Source organism: Heterocephalus glaber, unplaced genomic scaffold, assembly GCF_053883595.1.
Source record: "Heterocephalus glaber isolate CG9 unplaced genomic scaffold, H.glaber_assembly_v1.0 deba00001481, whole genome shotgun sequence".
Lineage (NCBI taxonomy): Eukaryota > Metazoa > Chordata > Mammalia > Rodentia > Bathyergidae > Heterocephalus > Heterocephalus glaber.
In genome coordinates, this window is record NW_028258317.1 from 60,510,257 (window position 1) to 60,532,936 (window position 22,680).

General features: G+C 34.4%; 1 protein-coding gene across 6 annotated transcripts in view; it reads left to right on the top strand.

Moving 5' to 3' along the window:
* Nucleotides 1-22,680, top strand: part of Vps13a (vacuolar protein sorting 13 homolog A) — a 252,336-nt gene that overhangs the window by 181,652 nt on the left and 48,004 nt on the right. For all 6 annotated transcript variants that reach the window (XM_087183513.1, XM_004862535.4, XM_087183514.1 and 3 more), the window contains exons 54-59: nucleotides 12,754-12,986; nucleotides 16,160-16,313; nucleotides 17,012-17,158; nucleotides 17,434-17,515; nucleotides 18,456-18,525; nucleotides 19,330-19,435. In XM_087183513.1, coding sequence (XP_087039639.1) covers nucleotides 12,754-12,986; nucleotides 16,160-16,313; nucleotides 17,012-17,158; nucleotides 17,434-17,515; nucleotides 18,456-18,525; nucleotides 19,330-19,435 — 792 coding nt within the window. The remainder of the gene's footprint in view (nucleotides 1-12,753; nucleotides 12,987-16,159; nucleotides 16,314-17,011; nucleotides 17,159-17,433; nucleotides 17,516-18,455; nucleotides 18,526-19,329; nucleotides 19,436-22,680) is intronic.

The following is a 22,680-nucleotide window of genomic DNA, read 5'->3' on the forward strand; positions in this document are numbered from 1 at the left end:
TATGTATCTAGAACCCTATCCATTTCTTCTGTATTTTGCATCTTATTAGAGTACAAGTACTCAAAGTAGATACTGATGATCTTCTGGATTTTTTCAGGACGTGTTGTGATTTTGCCTTTTTCATTCCTAATTGCATGGATTTGAATCTTTTCTTTCCTTTCCTTTTGATAAGTTGGGTAAAGGTTTATCTATTTAATCTTTCAAAGAATCAACTCTTTGATTCATTGATTCTTTGTATTGTTTTCTTAGTCTCAATTGCATTAATTTCTGCTCTCATCTTTGTAATTTCCTTCCTTGTAAGAGCTTTGGGTTAACTTGTTCTTCTTTTTCTGTAACTTTAAGGTTCAATATTAGATTGTGTATTTGAACTTGCTCTGTTTTTTTGATGTGGAAATTCACAGCTATAAAGTTCCCTTGTAGGACTGCTTTCATTGCATCCCATAAGTTCCAGTAGGTCATGTTGGCATTATTGTTGAATTTTAGAAACTAATTTTTTCCTTAATTTCATCTGTGACCTATTGGTTGTTAAGGAGAGTGTTATTTAATTTCCATCTATTTATGCAGTTTTTGTGGTTTCTTGCCATTGATCTCTAATTTCACTGCACTATGATCTTCTACTATGTATGAGATAATTTTAATTCCTAAGCATTTATTCAAGCATGTTCTCTGAGCTAGTGCATGCCCTATTTTAAAGAATGTCCCATGTGAAGCTGAGAAGAATATGTATTCTGTTGTTGTTAGGTGGAACACTCTGTAGATATCTACTAAGTCCATTTGTTCAAAGGTTTGGTTTTACTCTGATATTTCATTGTTGATTTTTTTGTCTATTTGATCTGTCTGTTTGTGACGGTGAGGTATTGAGGTCTTCCATTACAACTGTATTAGTGCTTATTTGATTTTTTATATTCATTAATGTTTGTTTTATATAGTTGAGTATGCTGCTTGGTATTTGGTGTACATATATTTGTGATTGTTATTTCTTCCTCTTGGATTGTTCCCTTAACAAGTATGTAGTGACCTCCTTTGTCTTATCTGAACAGTTGTGGCTCCAATTCACTTTGCAAATAGAATAGCTACCCTTGCTTTTTTCTGGGTTTCTGTCACATGGAGCATGCTTTGACTTTCAGTATATGAATTTCTTTTTTATTTAAATATGTTTCTTGTATGCAGCATATTGTTGGATCTTGTTTCTTGATCCATTCTGCTGATCTGGTTTTTTTATTTTATATTTTTGATTGGTCAATTGAGACCATTTACATTGTTGGTTATAACTGATACGAATTGACTTATCCTTGTAATATTATTTTCCTGTTGTTAGTTCCCTTCCTTCCCCTCTGTTGAATTACTTGCCTTGTCTGGTGAATTCATTCTGTTGGAATTCATAAAATTGTTGTCTTCATTTTCTTTTTCTGGAATATCCTTCAGAACATTTTGGAGTGCTAGTTTGGTGGTCATGAATTTCTTCAGGTAGTGTTTATCTTGGAAGTATCTTATTTCTCCATCAAGTTTGAAAGATAATTTTGTGGGGTACATCAGTTTGAGTTAGAGGTTGTTTTCTTTTAGGGCTTGAAATACTTCACTCTAAGCTCTCCTTGACTTCAGGGTTTGTGTTGAGAAGTCTGCTGTCATTCTGATAGATTTTCCTTTATGGGTGATTTGTTTCTTTCTTTCTAACAGCTTTTTTTTTAAAGACTAGAAAAATTTATTGGGGAATAGGAATGGGGAGTACGGACAGGGAATAAGAATAGCTCCTGAGAGACAGGAGGGGTCTTGAATGGGGTGCCCTCTAACATCTTTTATTATTCTGTTCTTGTGTTGGATTTCTGGAATCTTGACTATTATATGTCTTGATGTAGTTTTTCTGATCATGGCTATTTGGAGTTCTATATGCCTCACTTATTTATATGTCAAATTCTTCCATGCTTTCAAAGTTTTCTATTATTGCTTCTGTGAGCAGGTTTTTTATGCCCTTTGTGCTATCTTTTGATTTTTCATCAATTCCAGTTAATCTTACATTATTCTTCTTTGCATCGTGTAGTAGCTGTTGGATTGATTTTTCATGGTTCCTTGCTGTATTTAAGAAGTCTTTCATTTGATAATTGCCAACCACACCTCTGTCTTGTAGATCTGATATTCTATCTTTGCACTGGTTGACTCTGCTGCATATTTTTTCAATAAAATTTTTAACCTCCTGGATTTCTACTAGAACCTGTTTTATGGAATCTAGTTCTTTTCTATGTTGGGCATTCATGATTTCCATGTCTTTCCTAAGCCCTTCTATTTTTTTTTTTAATCTGTATCCACTCTAGGTTCACCAACCATTTCCTTCATCATGGTCATCATCTCTCTTATTTCTCTTTTGGCCTTATCAAGAGACTTATTCATCTGTTTTGTTACTTCCACTGCTACCATTCCAGAAATTTCAGCTGGGCGACTTGATTTCTTCCACCTCAGTGCCCTCTGGATTTGCCTCAGGCAAGTTGGGGCTGTTGGGTTACATCTTGCTTTGTGTTTTCTCATTTTCTATTTTTGTTGTTGTGTATTTGTTCTCTCCATTGAGGCTTATACATTTCTTATGGTAGGTAGGTTAGCTTTATTACTAATATCAAGACCTCTAGGAAATGACTACATTTCAGAGATATCTTCTAGACATAGCTGGCTTTTGGCCTTTGAGTCTGTCCCATTATCCTGTCTCTTCTGTTTATTAGGGATGAAAGATTGCAACCTGTTTGGTCTAGAACCTAGTTCTTTAGTACTGGTCTACAGTATTGTGTATGACCTCCTCTCCACATAATCTAGGTATTGTCATATAAGAAAGATCAATTGATCACAACAACCATGTCAACTTGGCTAAAGAAGTATAATCAGTAGTAATAATAGCATTAAACAGACTGAAAAATAGCAAACTGATATCTAATAATTTGCCACCCTTAACCATAGTTACAAAATGTATAGTCATTTAACAAAATCTAAGACAGTTCAAAAAACTATATACAGTAGTTATCCACTCAGTAGAGAGATTTTACTGTACAAGGACAAATTGTAAGAGAAAGAAGAAATGTACAGAAATGAAAGAAGAAAAGGAGATTAGAAGCAAGGCTAAAGGACAAACGAAGATTACCTAAGCCACCAGAAACTAGTGAAGAAGACAGGAGGGACGAAACAAAGGAAAAAATAAAACTAAAAACAATGTTCACATTCACAAAAAACAAAAACATTCCAAAAAAAAAGCATCAAACAAAAATAAAAAAGAATCCAACAGCAAAGAAACAAAAGAAGTTTCTCTGTGATTCCAAGCCTGAGATGAAGCCACTGTGTGGGTGCTCTGAGTCTCAACTTCAGTTGTCCCCTTCCTAGAATGGCATTGGACCAAACACTCTCTTCAGGGAATGTGGCAGTCACTTGGACTGGTGTAACTGACCAGCTGTTTTAGCATTCTGCCTGCACTGCTCCATTCCACTGGTGGTGTTTCCCCTGAAGGCCTCTGGAGTCTCCTGCTTTCACTGTGGCTCTGTAGATTTAATCTTTCTTTCCCATGAGCCAGGTGCCCGGAGCCAGGGAGAAAGTACGGATTTCCTCTTCCTTTTTCTGAATTTTGGTCCATCTCAGTTTTTCGATAGGCTCCACCTGGTCACAGGAATCCACCTCTCTCCTTCTTTTCTTCCCCTAGTTGTTATTTTCCAGTGTCAGGATTCTGAATCTTACAGAAGCTGATTTGTTGCTGCTTACTGCTCTACCTTCTTGCTGGAAGCATAACTTTTAAACCCATGAGCATAGCTTACAAATTTTCTTCAAGAAACCTACAAACAAAGATAGAAGATAAATATATGAAAAAATGTTCAACATCACTGGTCATTCGAGAGAATGCAAATGTAAATAACACTGAGATTCTACCTCACCCCAGAAAGAATGGCTGCTATCATGAAACCAACCAATAACAAATGCTGGTGGGGCTGTGGGGAAGAAGGAACACTTCTCCACTCTTGATGGGAGTGTAGAGTGGTGCAGCCACTGTGGAAATCAGTATGGAGATACCTCAAAGAACTAGGACTGGAAGTCCCATTTGACCCAGCTCTTCCACTGCTGGGTATCTTCCCCAAAGAATTAAAAGAATCATACCACATGATATATGTGCACCCATGTTCATAGCAGCACAGTTTGTGATAGCTAAAACTTGGAAACAGCCCAAATGCCCATCAACTGGTGTCTGGATAAAGAAAATGTGGTTTTTTTAAGAAAATGGAGTACTACACAACCATAAAGAATGAGAAATTAGAGACATTTATAGCTAAATGGATGCACATTGAGGTGATACTCTTAAGTGAAATAAATAGGACACACATGTGTGAATACCGAATAGTTTCTCTGGTGTAAGAAACAAAGTGTAAATAAGGATCAAAAGGTATAATAGATAATGTGAAATAGGAAGAAAAGGGGCAAAGGGGAAGGGGAAGTGAAAGGAGTAGGGGATAGGAACGAAGGGAATGTAATTAATATGAAAAATGGAAACAAAGTCTTTGTAAATAGGGAGGGGTGGAGGGGTTGAAGGGAGGTCAGGGGAATGGGGAAAAAAGAACCAAGGGAGATTATGTAAAGGTGCAAATTTCCAATGATGATTGTCATTATATTGTATACCTAAAATGTACCAATAAAATTAAAAAGAAACCTACAAATATCATCACAGTAAAAGAAGCCTAAAGCTGTACTGCCTTCCGTGTTAATAGCACCCATTTTTAAAACGATTTTTTAAAATTTTTGCTTAGTAAAATTTTTGCAGTACATTGCCCTTGACCATGGTTATCCTGCTTGTACAGTAGATCTCAAAACCCATTCCTGCTGTCTTATCTAAAAGTCCTTTCCCTTTATTCAGCAATTTCCAATCCCTTTCCTTCCAGTGCTTCCTTCAGATTCTTGTATCCACAATTCTTTCTACCTCTGTGTTCAGTCTTACTGTATCCTACATAATGGGATCATGTGGCATGTCTTTTTGTGCTTGCTTATTTCATGTAGCATGTTTTCCAAATTCATCCATGTTGTCGTAAATGATGGAATTTCTCTCTTTTTAAAGTTGCATAGCAATTCCATTGTGCATATATACTACCCTTTCTTTTTCCATTCATCCATTGATGGATGCTTAAGTTGTTTCTCTATCTTGGATATTATGAATAATGCTGGAGTGAACTTATTGATTATTGACACATTGACTTCAGTTCCTTTGGATATATGTTATATACAGAACTGAGATTACTAGATTATATGATAGTTCTATTTTTAGTTTTTTCAGGAACCTTCTATTTTTCATAATGGAGTATCTACATTATATTATTCCCAGCGGTATATGAGAAAGAGTCTATTTTCTGTGAATCCTCTCCAACACTTACCTTTCATCTTATTTATAAGAAATCATTCTAACATTTGTAAGACGATATTTCATTGTGGTGTTAATTTGCATTTCTGTAAACTAATGATATTGAACACAGACTTGGTGTTTTTTTTTTAATTAACCTTAGCTAGACTTAAAAAAAAAAAAAAAGACATCAGATGGGAAAAAGCAACTTTACAACCAGCACAACAAATACAAAGAATCATAAGATTATTATGAACAATTATATGCTAGCAAGTTGAGTAGCCTAGAAGAAATGGGTAAATTTTGGATACACAAAACCTAACAAGATGGAATTATGAAGAAAATAGAAAAATCTAAGCAGACCAGTAACAAGATATGAGTCAATAAAAAATCTATTGTCAAGGAAAGGTCCAGAACCTGTTGACTTTATTGCTGAATTCTACTAAACATTTAAAGAAAAGTATTACCAATTCTTTTCAAACTATTCCAAAAATATTGAAAATTTCCAACTCATTCTACAAGGCCACATTACCCTGATCCCAAAACCAAATAAAGACAGCAAAAACGAAAACTGCATTCCAGTTATCTCTGATGAAAATAGATGCAAAAATTCTCAACAAAATACTTGCCAAATGAATTTAACAGCACATGAAAAGATCATTTCTCATAATTAAATTAGATTTATCCCAAAGATTCAGGGATGATTTTAACATAAGCAAATCAATAAACATGGTACATTAAATTAATAGAATGAAGGACAAATTCATGTGATTATTTCAGTAGATGCACAGGAAGCATTTGACAAAATTCAACAGCCCTTCATGATAAAATCTCGGAAGAAGTAAGTGTAAAAATCTTGTACCTCAACATACAAAAAGCCAGATATGACAAACCCACAGAACAGGAAAAAGCTAAGAACTTTTCCTCAGAGATCAGATACAATACGGGAATTCCTACTTTTGCCTCTTCAACATAGTACTGGAAGACCTAGCCAGGGCTGTTAGGCAAGCATAATAGAGGACATCCAGAATGGAAAGAAGTTAAACTGTCCCTTTTTTGCAGAAATGATCTCACAATAAAAAACCTTAGAGATTGCACCCCCCCAAAAAAAAACAGTTAAAAGTAATAAACATTCAGTGTAGTTACAGGAACAACATGTAAAAATCAGTGATGTTTCTAGAATAATGAATTACTTGAAAAAGAAATCATGAAAACAATCCTATTTACAACAGCTACCAAAGAAAAGGAATAAATACAATCAAGAATATAAAATATCTACAATGAAAACTGTAAAACATTGATGAAAGAAATAAAAAATGACACGAATAAATGAAAGATATCCACTGTTCATGTACTGTTATAATATTGTTAAGATGTCCATATTACTAAAATGATGTACGGATTCAAAGCCATTTCTATTAAAATACCAAAAATTTTCTTTATAGAAAAAAAATTTTGTATAACCACATAATATCTTGAATAGCCAAACAATTTTAAGTCAAAAAACCAGAGCCGGGGCATTATGCTACCTGACTTCATAATATACTACAAGCCTATATTAATACAAATAATGGTACTGGCATAAAAACAGACACATAGCTCAGTGGAACAGAAGAGAGAGCCAAAAAGTAAAATTCACACATTTACTGCCAGCAGACTTTTGACAAAGGTGTCAAAACACAATGGAGAAGAGACAATAAGATGGAGTTCAATAAATGGAGTTGGAAAAACTAGATATCCACAGGCAAAAGAATGAAATCAGATCTTTATCTTTCACCCTATACCATGAGGGTACCTGATACTCAGCTGATGTTCTTAGTCCTCTACTTTTATAATTGACAGTTAACTTTTAGAGAAAGCCACTCCAAATATGAAATTCTCAGGATTTTTTGTCTCTTAGATTTTAGTCCCATTCTTTTTTTTTTTTTTTAATTTTTATTAGTGTATAATAGTTACATTCATTATAGGGGATGGGTATATGTACAGTCACACATCTCAATTCTTTTTTTCTCCTTCCTTCCATTCCCCCTTTTATTGTGCCAGCATCAGATTCATTTATTTATAAATCATTATGAAGTTATTTATCATACATACAGATTAACAACTAGACCAATAGGCCAAAAAAACATATAAAGCACATAAGACAGTTATACTAAATCAAGATACACTTTTAGATACATTGTCTATGCTGGGTAACAATAACTTTTTCCCTCTCCTTTTTCCTATTATCTGTCTTATTTCATAGTAAATTTATATATTGAGTTTTTGTGTAGGCGAAATCATGTGATATTTAAGCATATGTGTATGATTTACTTCCCTTAATATTATGGCCTCAAAGTGTATACATTTTCCTACAAATAAGTCAAGTTTATTCTTTATGGCAGAGTAGTACCCCATTGAACATAAATACTACATTTTCTTTATCCATTCATTCTGTTGATGGATATATAGGTTGCTTCCAAGATTTAGCTATTTTCAATTGTGCTGCTACAGTGTTTCCCTCAATATTAGACCTAATTGGAAAATAATCAGCCATGAAAACTAGAGATCAAAAATGCCAGGCTCATTCACTGTGCTTTATCTGCCGTAACAGTGTAACCACCAGGCAAGAGAATAGTGAAGTATAATCTTCTGTATGACACTGGCCATCACCATGGTAATGACTAGTGCTTTTTTTCTGGTTAGGTCTTATCTTTGGAGAAACACGTTACAAACATGAGTATGGTGTGATGTCTTTAACTTATGGAAAGATAGCTAGAAGGGGAACAGCTGAGTTAAATGGAATTTCTAGTTTTAGTTCTTTGAGGAATCTCCATACTGATTTCTTTTTTTTTTTTTTTTGGCAGTATGTAGAAAGTGGTTTTATTATAGGGATGGCAGTGTTGGTTCAGCATTGGAAGATCCACCCCCAAAAGTAATCATTTTAACAGAGGAAAGGAGAAAGCCATATGATCCTGTCACTAGTTGGAGAAAGAGTATTAGACTAAATTCCACAGCTGTTCAAGGTAAAAGCTATCAGGACACTAGAAGTAGAACAGAACCTTCTCAACAGATCAAAGACGTGTACTCCATACTTCGAACAAAAACTACTTCTATGAATGGAGACGATACAGTGCTTTCTCCCTAAAAGTGGGGAACAAGGGCATACATGCCTACTCTTCATCTGTCCATTAGACTTTGAAACATAGGTCTAAACCAAAATAGTCTGGCAATAAAATGACACAACTAGGATAGGATTGGCACGGCAGAAGCAAAATCTTTATATGTAGATGAAATGATCATCTGCAGAGAAAATACTAAGAAATCTCTAGGAGCCTCTAGCACTTGTACTTGAATTTAGCAGGATTAGAAAACACAAGGTATATATATAAAAATTCAGGTCTGTGTATACTTGCTATAAATGAAGAACTGGATATTGAAATTTAAAAGTTATGTAGGAGTAAAAGGACCCAGAAAAGTGAAAAACAAAAACATTGTTGGAAGACATTTAGCACACAATTTTAAGACTTCTTCTAAAGCTACAGTAATCAAGGCAGTGTTAATGTAAGGAAAGACATATAGATCATTTGAATAAAACAGAGAATCTAGAACTAGAACCACACATATATGGTCCACTGAGTTTTGAAAGATTATTTAACATTAGCATTTTATAGAATATAAACTCAATTAAAGAGCCGAGGAAGAGACAGTGTCTTCAGCAAACGGCACTACAACACCTGGTATCCGTATATAAAAAATTAACCTCAATGCGCAAGCGCAAGGACCCAAGTTTGATCCCCAGTACCAAAAAAAAAAAATTAACATCAACCCTTTTTTTCCATACATGAAAATAACTTGAAGAGATCTATGAACCTAATTAAGGAAGCCTAAAAGTATAAAACTTTAAGAAGAAATTATAAGGGAAAATATTTATGAATTCAGGGTAGGCAAGAACTACCTAGGATACAAAAAACATGATGTATAAAAGAAAAAAATTGATAAATGAGATTCCATCAAAATTTAGAACTTTAAATGACATCATTAAAATGAAAAGCAGTCCTTAAACAGACCATATTTACAATGCATATAACCTATGACCAGAATATATAAAGAACTCTTACAGCTCATTAATAGACAACCCAATTAAAAAGTAGACATAAGAAGATGATAAATAGCCAGTACAGCACAAGGAATGGTGTGCAATTCTAGAATCAGAAAAATACTAATCAGTACAATAATAAGACTGAATTATACACTCATTAGGGAGATAAAGTCAAAAGTTTTAAAAACCTTGTCATGACTTTTTGTTGGATTCTCCCCCTTTGCATTTAATTTGTCATGCCCAATGGATTCATTCTGCTGGGTTTCCTGGGGTTGTGATCCTCATTGTCTTTTCCTAGGGTATTGTCTAAAATTTTTTGGAGTGCCAGTTTGGTATTCATGAAGTTCCTGAGGTGCCCTTTATCATGAAAGTATTTTATTTCTCCATCAATTTTGAAAGATAGTTTTGCAGGGTACATCAATCTGGGTTGGAGGCTGTTTTCCTTTAGGGCTTGAAATACATCACTGCAAGCTCTTCTTGCCTTGAGGGTTTGCATTGAGAAGTGTGCTGTGATTCTGATGGGCTTTCCTTTGTATGTGATTTGTTTCTTTCACTGCTTGTAGAATTTTATTCTTCTGTTGGATTTCTGGAATCCTAACTAGTATATGCCTATGTGTAGATTTTTTTTGATTAAGGCTATTTGGAGTCCTATATGCCTCACTTATCTGTATGTCAAGTTCTTTTCCCCTGCTTGGGAAGTTTTCTGCCATCACTTCTGTGAAGAGTTTTTTTATGTCATCTGCACTCTCTCCTCTTTCTTCATTGACTCCAGTCAGTCTTATGTTATTCTTCTTTGCATCGTCTAGCAGCTGCTGGATTGATTTCTTGTGTTCCCTTACAATTTTAAAGCAATTTTTCTTTTCCTCCTCACTAATTGCAATCTTATCTTCTATATGTGAAATTCTATCCTCACATTGGTTCATTCTGCTGTGCAGACTTTCGATGGAGTTTTTAATCTCTTGGAAATCTGTTTGTATCTGTTTTATGGATTCCATTTGTTTCCTATGTTGGGATTCCATCATGTTCCTCAGATCCTCTATTTTTAATCTGTGATTTCTCTAGATTTATTAATCATGTCTTGCACCATGAGCAAAATCTTTGCTGTTACCTGAGTAATTATTTCTGATTTCATTTTTCCCAGATCCTGTTTTATTGCCAGTTCGGAGAGTCCAGGTGGTTGAGTATCTGAGTGTTCCATCTTGTTTCCCTTTGGGGTTGCTATAGGTGATCTGGAAGTCTGTTTTTGAGGCTTGTTTATGTGTCTTGTCATTTACGCGGGGGCGGGGCGGGGGGTGCTTCTGGCACCCACGCGGCTCACCTCTGCCCTAGGAGCTTGGGATGGCGGTGGAAGAGCTTCCTTCCGGGTGCTGGGACCCACTGAGCTTCACTGCCCTAGGAGCCTGGGATGGAGGCGGGGAGCTTCTTTCCGGGTGCTGGGACCGGCTCACCTTCTTGGCCCTAGGAGCCTGGGATGGAGGCGGGGGAGCTTCCTTCTGGGTGCTGGGACCGGCTGAGCTTCACTAGGAGCCTGGATGGAGTTGGGGAGCTTCCTCTTTAGTCCCATCCTTACTGACTTCACAGCTTTTCTAGCCTTTTAGACGTGTTTTACTTTTTATGTTTTGTGTAGCTTTCTTTTTCCTGAGCAAGAGAGGAAAGATGTCTCTCATCAGTTGCCAACCCAGAAACTCAAAATTTTTAAAAATCAGACTCAGTGAGCTTTTTTTATTAATATTAAATATTTCTGTAAATTTTTCTGTGTGGAAAGAACACAAATAATAAAAAGCTTTATTTTCTTTCATTTCTTTCATTTTCCTTTTTCTTTTCCTTATTCAACTGGCTAGGATCTTTATTGTTGAATAAAAATGATGACTTCAGATATATTTTTGCCTTAATTTTCTGATCTTATATTTGATGCCTCCAACATTTCATGTTATGAGCTTTACTAAATTTTTTTTTCAGAAAGAGTTGTATAAAAAATTTAAAAACTTGGAATTTAGCTCAGTGGTTCCACTGCCTGCCCTGTAAACACAAGGACCTGAGTTGGATCTCCAGTATCAAAAAAAACCCCAAACAAACAAACGAAAAATTTTAAAATCTTCTCATTTAATCTTTGTTTGCCAAAAGTTTTTATTGCAGCTGGATATTGAATTTTATAAATTGCTTTTCCTTACATAGGTGCTATTTTATTTGCATAACATTTTTCTTTTGCCTCAGACCTGTATCTTGGGTCACTTTCTTTTGCTACTGGGTAATGCCTTCTGTAGAATCTCCTTAAGTCAGTCTCTGTTGGAGGTGAATGTTAGTAGTCTGTAAGCATTTTGTTTTGTGTACTTTTCTTCACTGAAAATTGAAGATGTTTTTGCTAGTAAGGACTTTTGGGTTCTTAGTTTCTATTGGCACATTGATGGTGTTTTTCCATTGTCTTCATGGTTGACTCTGAATTACTAGAATTTACTGCAAGTAACTTGTCATTGAAATTCAAAACCCTGATACTCTGATTATAGAATGGCTTTCTGCTAAATTAACCAGTGGTGAATATCACTGCTTTATAGAATACGTAGAGACATCAGATTTTTTTTTTTATCTTGCCTCATTCAGCTGTGTAAGGAAATAGGAATTTCAGCCTGAAACAACTTTTGTTCTGTCCTGTCTGACCTGTCCTGACCTGTCCTGTCCTTTCCTTTCTTTTTCTTTGTTCTTTTCTTTTCAGTACTGAGGATTGAACCCAAGGTCTTTGCACTGAGCTATACACTCAGCTCTTTTTCAATTTTTTGTTTTGAGGCAGGGTCTTGTTAAGTTGCCCAGGTTAGGCTCAAACTTAAGATCCTCGTTCCCCAGGCTCCCAGAATGTTGGGATTACAGATATGCACCACCACACAGAGTTTGTGAAACAACTTTAAACACATAGTACCTTTCTGTAGACTTAGAATGAAACAAAGAAGATAATACTTTATGTTACTGACTAACCTGTAAAGGAAAGTTATTTAGATTTTATTAAGATATTAAAGCAGTTAAACAATTGCCCTATCTTCCTGATTACTAACTTAAAATATATTGGTAATTAACATTAAATGGGTCCAGTGAAATAAATACCCAGATATTATAGAAATATTAATTCAATTATTTGTCATTAATCTATAAAGTAGCTAAAAATCAATGATTACTTCACATTTCCAACTATCTTACAAATATTAATTCATTTAGTTGCCAGCTCAGTTCTGTAAAATAGTTGCTATTAATATTTTCATTTTGTAAATATGGAATCTAGACTTCATATTGGCTGGGACCAAACTCTAATTTTTTTTTTTTGGCAATTTTCTTCTAGGATATGATGACAGCTATAAATTTAGGAAAGAAGACCATTTATTTAGTTTCATTCTTCGAAGGCCTGCAACGCATTATTTTATTCACTGAAGATTCAAAGGTGTTTAAAGCAACATATGAAAGTGAGAAAGCAGAGTTAGCAGAGCAAGAAATTACACTGGCATTACAAGATGTTGGAATTTCTCTTGTCAACAATTACACAAAGCAAGAAGTGGCCTACATAGGCATTACGAGGTTAGATGTGTTTGGTTTTGGGCAAATTTAATCAGTTCTTAATCATCAAGAAATTATGATTTATTCAGTTTTTGGTTTTTGGCTATTCATCAGTACTAAGGTAATTCTAATTTACAAATACATTTGAGGGTTCTTTCCCTTTTTGAGATAAAAATGTCAGAAATCTTTAAATCTCTTACTATCTTTTTAATTTTCTCAGTCAAAATTTAAATTTATTTAACTTAACGAAAGTATTCTTTATTCAACATGTCATTTAAAATTGCCTGTTACCATCTCTAACAGTGTAGGGTACATAGTAGATGCTTCATAAATAGTTGTTGGAGGATTAAAGATAATCACTTCTAATTTTGAACTTGGCATTTTCAGATCTGGTAAGGTAATACTGTATTTATAATTTCACAAGCTCTTATCTCTTAAGCCTTTAACATTTCTGTTCATAAACACTTAAATTGAAATGTATACACACACATTAATGCCTAGTATGAGAGCATTCTTATAGTCTATATAATCACAGCAGTGTAGTTTTAATTCTTTTCTTGAGATAAACTCCACAATAATATTAAAAATATATGCTACTGATTTAAATTTAGGTTCTGTGTAAATTAATAGTGCTGACCTCTTATTGAACAGAATATCATTTTAAGAGGAGCATTAAAAACAATTTGTATCATTGAGGAGCATTAAAAACAATTTGTATCATTCTCAAAAATGTAAATTTTTATTAACTAAAAAGGTCAGATACCAGATTTTTAAATGCTGTCGTTCCTATTATGTGTTATCGCCTACGGTAAATGATATGAATGCAAAGATAACCAACACATGATCTCTACCTTTCTATTTATTAACTAAATATAAATTTTAGAAAGAATAAACAAATACTTAAATAAAATTAAATAATTTAAATATTAAAAGTAATTTTCAACAATATACTTTTTTATTTAATAAGATTTATTTTTGTCCACTGCTGGGAATTGAACCCAGAGCTTACCAGGGAAGTGCTCTACCACTGAGCCACCTCCCCAGCCCGTTGTTAGGTCTTTAAACATTTTAATTTTAGTACAGCTAGATATCTTTTATTCATAACTTCTTTCCTTGGCTTTTTTTGTTTTGCCTGTGCTCAAACCCCATTCTCTCTCAGCTCACTACCCAGCATCACTAAGAAAAGTTAAGCCATAAAAAGCAAACTTGTCTAGAGCTACCTCATCCCTCAGTATCGTAACTTCCTACCTACAAGCATCAATAACGAACACATTTCTCAGAGTTTTCATAGACACATCTTAGGTGCTTCCTTTTTAACACTTTTTTCTACGTTTGCACTATATTTCATTCACTGTTACCTATGTGAGGACATTTATTCATCAACCCTCCTCTTTTTGTCCTAAGTCTACAACTTCTGCCTCTCTACTGATTTGTTGCCATCAGTGTTAACTTCTCTCAACCTAAGAAAAATCACAAAATATATTTCTGAGACCACTTCTCTCTACCTACTATCAGTTTCTTTCTTTATATCCAAGGTCCTCAGAAATGTCATTTCAGAAGAGTTTAATATTTTCAGTATCTCCAACACACCTTCATCCATTTCTGATTTAGCCACTGCAATGTTTAGTTTTCAATGTGTCCTAATACTTGCCTTGGGAAGATTACCATTGACTTCTATAATGCCAAATCCAGTGGAATTATCAGTTCTCAATTTACTTGATAACATTTAACAGATCTTCTCTTGTTACAGTTTCTTTAAGCATACCTCACCATCTTCGTTTTTCTTCCTACCTCAAAAATTCTCAGACTCATTGGTTCCTTTTCAGCCTCTCAGTTTCTCACATTGGATACTTTGAGGCTCTAAGACCTGCTCTTGTCTATTTCATTTTTCATTACCATAATTTATTCATATGCATCTATCTTCAGCCAAACCTACTTTCTGAACTCTAAATTTGGATATCTAACTGCCTCCATAAAATCTGCTCAGGTATCTAGGCGATAACTTAAATTTTGCATGCATTAACACCAAACTCCTTATTTCCTTCTCCTGCTGAAACCTGCTTCCTCATAGGAATTACTCATGGCCCACCCTTTCTAGTTTTTCAGGCCAAAGACTTTGGAGTTATCTTTGAGTCCTCTCTTTATTTCACACCTTATATCTATTTCATCTAGAAGTTCTGTGCTGGAACTACCTTCAGAATACACATAGAATCTGACTACTTTTTATTAATTTAGTGTTAACACCCAAGTCAGACCCATCACCATTTCTTAACTGACTTACTGCATTAACTCCCCAAAAGTTGTCTTGTTTGTAGCTTTGACTCCTTTTTCTATCCCCACACTCAGATACACAGTGTATTCTTGACAAAGTGTTAAGTCAGGTCATACTGCTCATCTTACAACCTTTCAGCAGTTCCTCAGCTCACTTGAAATAAAACTCAGATCCTTTATAATGACCTACAAAGCTTTACGTTAATTGGCAGCCCACTGACTGACTTCGTCTTCTGCTCTTAATGTGTTCCTACCGTGCCAGCCTCCTTGCTTATCTTCCTGCACTACAGATGTGCTGCTGCTTTATGGTATCTGCTAAAGCTGATCGCTTACCTAAAATGTTCTTATCCCCTTAGCTACTACGTAACTCCCTCATATTCTTTTTTCTTTTCTTTTTTTTTTTGTGGTACTGGGGATCGAACTTGGGTCCTTGTGCTTGCAAAGCAGGCGGTACAACCACTGAGCTAAATCCCCAGACCATCCCTCATATTCTTTTAGGTGGATGAAATTTCACCTTCTCGTTGAGGCTTCTGTTGACCACTTCACTTTAATAATACTACATCCCCCACCATTTAACATATCCCAAGACTCCGGGTTCTCTGTACACTGTTACATTTTCTTCTTTCCGAAGAATTTTCTCCTCTTATACATTAAAATTGACTAAATGTTTACTATGCACTGTCTCACTTCCCAACTAAAACAAACAACAATGTCAAAAATGTTCACTCCTGTTTCTCTTACTAGAAGAGTACCTGAATAGGAATTGAATAAGTATTAGTTGAATAAATTTATGTTTTTAAACTCATAATGTGCTTGCTTGTAACTAAGACTAATGCAGAATTTTATTGGACACTATAATTTATGTAATAAACCATTTAAAATTGTTGTATGTTAGCACTATGATTTTTGCTTTCATATATAAGTTCTGATGTAGTTTGGGAGACAAAGCACAAGAAGAAGGCAAGATGGAAGCCAATGAGTGTGAAGCACACTGAGAAGTTGGAAAAAGAATTTAAGGAATATACTGAATCTTCACCTTTAGAAGATAAGATTATTGAGTTGGATACCAGCATTTCGGTAAATTTTTAAAGCACTGATGTGAAGTTTTAATTTTATTTTTCGTATCAGGGGTTGAACTCAAGACCTTGCACTTGTGAGGCAGGGACAGTGCCACTGAGCTAAATCCCCAGCCCTTAATTTTTTTCAGTTACAGTTTGAATCCCTAGTGAAGTTTAGGGAAGATCAGGCTTCCTTACAAAACAAATTGAACATGGTTAATCTTAACTTACATAATGTATAATATCCCTTTATAGGTGTGGTCATATGTTTGAGAAATCAAACTTTAAGTTACTAGATGTTGATTATTCTTTCAGTTAATGAGAAATCAAAATTTTGCTTTATTAATTTCATTTTTAAAATTAGCATTTTTTGTTACTTTTCTTTCTTTTTCTCATCCTCTCCCTCCTGGGATCAAGCCCAGGATCTTGCACATACTAGGCAGGTGCTCTAAGACCAAACTATACCCCCAGCATTTGCTTTATTTTTTGGTGCAGTAAACATTAGTAAATAAATATAAAAGGTGATACAGTTAAACTTTCAGGGTTAAATGAATATTTTATGGATTTGGAACGTAAAAATCTAAGATTTGAATGTAAATCAAATGAGATATGTAGCCTACTGTTATAATTAATATTATTTAAAAAACCTTTTTGGTTTAAATTTCTAATTTTAATCAGTTATGGAAAAGAGACATTCCATGTTTTTTTTTTTTCCAGGTTCGCTTAACACCTAGTGGTAATAGCATGAAAATTCTGCAACCACATGTAATGGCTCTCCGAAGAAACTATCTTCCAGCATTAAAAGTTGAATATAGCACATCTGCACATCAATCATCATTCAGAATTCAGATTTACAGAATACAGGTACGCTTTTCTAAAAAAATATAGACAAAACATAATCATGAACCAGATGTAGTCCCAGGATCTGTTTCTTTCTAATACAAAGCCTAAAGAAGAAGGCAAGGTGGAAGTTAGGGTGTTAAATACACTGAGAAGTTGGAGAAGCACACTGACTATTCACTTTATACTTCAGTTTTAGTGGTAGACTAGACTTTTTGCTTCCCTGTATTAAATGTTGTTGTTTGAGTCAAGTTGTATAATTGATACATTATATACCAACTTGTTTTTTATTTCCTTAGATCCAAAACCAGATTCATGGTGCTATTTTTCCATTCGTGTTCTATCCTATTAGACCTCCAAAGTCTGTCACCATGGACTCAGGTTTGTTTCTATTTTTAGATTATTACAAAAACAGTTGTCTTAGCCACTTGGTTTATTTTACTATAAAAATATGAAAAGAAACCATTCTCAGGTTTAGTTTCAGTAGGATCACTAGAAGATTAAACTACTTGAAAAAGGACCAACAAATATTCAACTAACTTCAGCAAATCTTCAAATGAATACTGAAAAAAAGAATTATGAGTATACACACATTTTTTTTATATTTTAGAAATATTAATTTAAAAACCAGATTACTAGGCTGGGATTTAGCTCAGTGGTTCTGCCACCTGCCTTGTAAGTGCAAGGTCCCAAGTTCGATCAACGGTACCAACCCCCCCCCCCCAAAAAAGAAAACCAGATTACTAATCTGTAAAGACTGTTAGGACCTTTAAATACACAATGAGGAAGTTCAAATTCAGAGTCTTTTCTAACAAGGGAAACTGTCCTGTGTTCTCCAGGTGAGAATAACTTGGCAGCCTTTCTTCTACTCTTTTCTCCTTCACCTTTTTTTCTTTCTTGTATGTCTCTCTCTTCCCCACTTTCTCTTGGCTCCCTACAGCCCTACTTTACTTTCTCCCTCCTTGACTTCCTATCCCAGAGTCCATACTGTGGACTCTGAACTGTTTGAGGCCCTCTACATAGTTTGCTTGGAAGCTTTTAATCATTATGTAGATGTCAGCCCCTCTACCTGCAGGTCTACCGCAGATCCCCAGAATCTGTTTTCGAACTTTCCCTGATGATTCTAATGCATACTTCTACTTTAAAAGATAGTTGTAGAGTCAGAAATTAGGATTATAATGAACCCTGCAAAATATCAGCAATTTTAATTAACTTGATTTAGTAAATGATTTCATTTTTTTAAATGTATATTAAGTTGGAAGAGTGTGCTTAACTTTGGTGTAAAGCTCCATAAGAGTAATCATATTTATAACCTTTATAGCACCAAAGCCATTTACAGATGTCAGTATTGTCATGAGATCTGCAGGACATTCCCAGATATCACGTATTAAGTAAGTGTTTTCATACATTTCTTGCATGCTCATTTAATGTTTTGGTAAAATATTTAAATGATTTATACTCTTTATAAATTACAGATAAATCAAAGTTTTAACCATTCAGTATTAAATTATAAAAGCCAAAGATAAATCTATAATGAAGTACAACTAGATGTTAAGCAGTTATTGCTAACTCTTATGAATTCTTTTACCAATTTGTTTTTGTGTTTAAAATGCCTGTAATGTCCATATATTGTTTTAGAAAAAAGGATAAAAATATTATTTCTGTATTCTCTCACTACTTATTTCAAGAAATGGAATGTGAATGGAAATGCCATCTGTATGATGCTGCCCATCTCATTCCTCTTCCCTTATCACTGAGACGAACTGTCTGTATTTCCTTGCTTTTCAAAATACACTTGTATTGTGTATGTGTACCTCAGTGCTTTATAGTTTTCATTTTTTTCTGATTTTCTAAAAATTGTATCAAACTATAAACTCCAGTAACGTGCTTTTTAAATTAAAATTTATACTAAAAATGTATTGATTTTGTTGTATGTAGCTATGATTTATTCATTACCACTGATATATAATGTGCTGGTGTATTATTGTATACCATAGCTTACTTATCCATTTCTCTATGGCCATTTTTCTATGTAGAGGTTGTTTATTTATAAACAATGGTGTCATGATGTGTTTTTTATTTCTTTATCTAAGAATCCTAAGATTCAAAGTTATAATATATACAAATACTTTTTTCTCATATAACTTTCTTAGTGCAGTTAATGATTTTTTATTGTTTTCTACTTTATAACATAGGTATTTCAAAGTATTGATTCAAGAAATGGATCTCAGGTTAGATCTTGGATTTGTCTATGCTTTAGCAGACCTTATGACAGAAAATGAAGTGACCGAAAAAACAGAGGTAAGACTTAGAATGATACCATTTGATGGGAAAGACTGAGGGAACAGAAGGACTACAGAAAAAAAGTATTATAAATGCTTAGATTGTAAAATGGCTTTGTTTCACTTTAAAAATGTAAATTTTAAATCTTTTATTTTATTGTGGTAAGTAAATGTGTAGAAATCATATTTTTTAGAGGATGGAAAATGGAAGTAAGCCCTTGCTTATTAGCAAATAGGAAGAAAAGTTGAGGGTCAGGACTGAAAGAAGATAATCACTTGTGTTCACATCACTTTCTTTTGTTTTCCTGGGTTGCTTTTCCTCCCACTTCCTCGCCAGCATTCACTGTTTCTTGTATCCTTGATGATAGTGGAATCTCAGTGTAGTTTTGATTTGTATTTCCACAGTAGCTAAAGATGTGGAACAGTTTTTCATGGACTCTTGACCATTTTGATGACTTCTTTTGAAAAGTCTTTGTTTAATTCATTTGCCCATTTATTGATTGGGCTATTTAGGATTTTTAGGGTGGGGTTTTTTTTGGTTCTTTATATATTATAGATATTAATACTCCATCAGAAGAATAGCTAGCAAAGATTTTCCCCCTTTCTGTAGCTGTCTCTTTACTTTTGATTGTGTGCTTTGCAGGGCAGAAGTTTCTCCATTTGATATAGTCCCATGTGATGATGATAATTGCTGAGCTATTGATGTCCTATTCAGAAAGTCTTTGCATGTGCCTATGTCTTCAAGTGTTTCCCCTGCAATTTCTTCCAACATTTTCAGTGTTTTCAGGCTTCGATTTCAACTTAGTATAGGATGACAGGTAGGGATCCAATTTCAATCCTCTGCTCGTAAATATCCAGGTTTTCCATTACCATTTGTTAAAATGGGTGTCTTTTCTTCAATGTACGCTTTCCACCCATTTGTCAAATATCAGATTGCTATAGGTACATGGGCTTGTGCCTGTTCCTTCTGCTCTATTCCAATAGTCTACACATCTGTTTTTGTGCCAGTTCTGTGGTGGTTAAGCTTAATTGTGTCAACTTGATTGTCTTGGGAGCTGCCCAGGGGATTAGTAAAGCCTGGTTGTGTTCCCATTGGTCACAGAGGCATGACCTTAGCTATTATATCTAGTCCCTTGCCCCTTCCTCTCTGACACTGCTCCCCTGCTCTGTTTCCTGGCTACCATTAACTAAGCAGCATTGCTCAGCCATCCCCTTCCACCGTGATATTTATGTCTCAGAATCAGCAGACCATGTACTGAATCCCTGGAAACATCTTCCTTTTCTTAAGTTGTGGGTGTCAAGTATTTTGCCCCAGCAACAGGAAAGCTGACTAATACAGAAAATTGGTACCAATTTTATTTGTAATTGAAATGAAAATGATTTCAGTGCTGTGACTATACCTGACCTTGTGGTTTAGAATCCTTTGGGACTGCCTTGTGGGAGGAGTTGAGAAAAGTTTGGAGAAGCAAGCTAGAGAAGCCTTAGAATGCTGTAATAAGAGCTTGATTGGCAAATCTGTTTACAAGAATCTTACAGAGGATTTTTGCATCTCTGTTTGTCAAGGATATTGGTCTTTTTGTTGTTGTTGTTGGATGTGGTATTGAGGAAATGCTGACTTTGTAGAATGAATTTGGAAGCATTCCTAACATTTCTAAATTTTATAAAAATGTTTGGAGAGCATTTTTGTTCTTCCTCTTTAAAATTCTGGTAAAAATCAGCAGTAAATTTATTGGATACTAGGCTTTTCTTAGTTGGGAGAGTTTTTGGTACTGCTTCAGTCTCATTGTTACTTATCTATTTAAAGTTTTTATGTCTTGGTTAAATTGTGGTAGATTATATATGTCTAGGAATTTATCTGTTTCTTCTAGATTCTCTAATTTATTGGAATATAACTTTAAAAAATGGTTTCCAATAATCCTCTGGATTTCATTGGTGTCTAATTCACCCTTTTCATCTTTAATTTTATTAATTTGGATCTTCTCTCTTTTGGTACCTTTGGCTAAGGTTTATCAATCTTGTTTATCTCTTCAAAGAACAAACTATTTGATTCATTGATCCCATATATTCTTGTAGGCTCTATTTCTTTAACTTCTACTCATCTTTATTATTTCCTTCCTTCTGCTTGATTGGGGTTTCTGTAATTTCTTCTGTTGATGTTTAGCTTAATTCCATTGATCTGATAGAATGAATGAGATTGTTTCATTTTTATTGTATTTATTAGCACTTGCTTGATGGGTTAAATATGGTCTATTTTGGAGAAAGTTCCATTGGCTTTTTAAAAGAGTGTATGTTTTATTATTGAATGGAACACTTTATACATGTCTGTTGAGTCCATTTGGTATAGATTTAACTCTGATTTTTGTTTTGTTTTTTGTTTTGGGGGTTTTTTGTTTTTGTTTTTGTTTTTTGGTCTGGCTGACATATCAGAGACTGGTTTTGAAGTCACCCACTATGATTGTATTGGAGACTGTGTGATCCCTTTATGTTAAGTAGTGTTTATTTATGAAATTGAGTGTGTGATAATATTCTGGGCATAAATATTTACAAATGTTATTTCTCTTCAGTAAATTGTTCTCTTTATTAATAATGGCATTCTTTTCTTCTTCTGACAATTTTAGTTTGAAGTTTACTTTGTGTGATATAAGTATAGCTACTGCTATTTGGATTATCATTTTTCCATTCTTTGACTTTCAGCCAGTATGTCTTTGAAGATGAGGTGTGTTTCGCACAGGCAATATAGATGGGTCTTGTTTTTTAATCCAGTTTCCCAGTCTGTCTGTCTTTAATTGGTAAATTAAGACCATTTATGTTAAGTGCTGTTATTGAAAGGTATGTACTAATTCCTGCCATATTTTTGTCTTTCTAGTGTTTGATTCATTCGTGATTCACATTCCCAGATATATATTCATTCTCTTGGTCTCATGGTTGTCATTTTATGCAGTACTGGCTTAGTGGTCATCAGTTTCTCAACTTTGTACTTATCTTGGAAGGTTTTGATTTCTCCTTTGATTTAGAGAATAACCTTGCAAGGTGGAGTAATAGTTGGTTGGCAGTTATTTTCTTTCAGGGCTTGAAATACAACGTTCCAAGCCCTCCTAGCCTTTTGAGTTTCTGAGAACTCTTCTGTTACTCTGATGGGCTTGCCCTTGTAAGTGATTTGATATTATCTCTAACAGCTTTTTTTTTTTTTAACAGTAGCAAAGTTTTATTAAAGGTAGGAAATGAAACAGGCTCTGCAGAGCAATTTGGGCCACATAAAAGTAG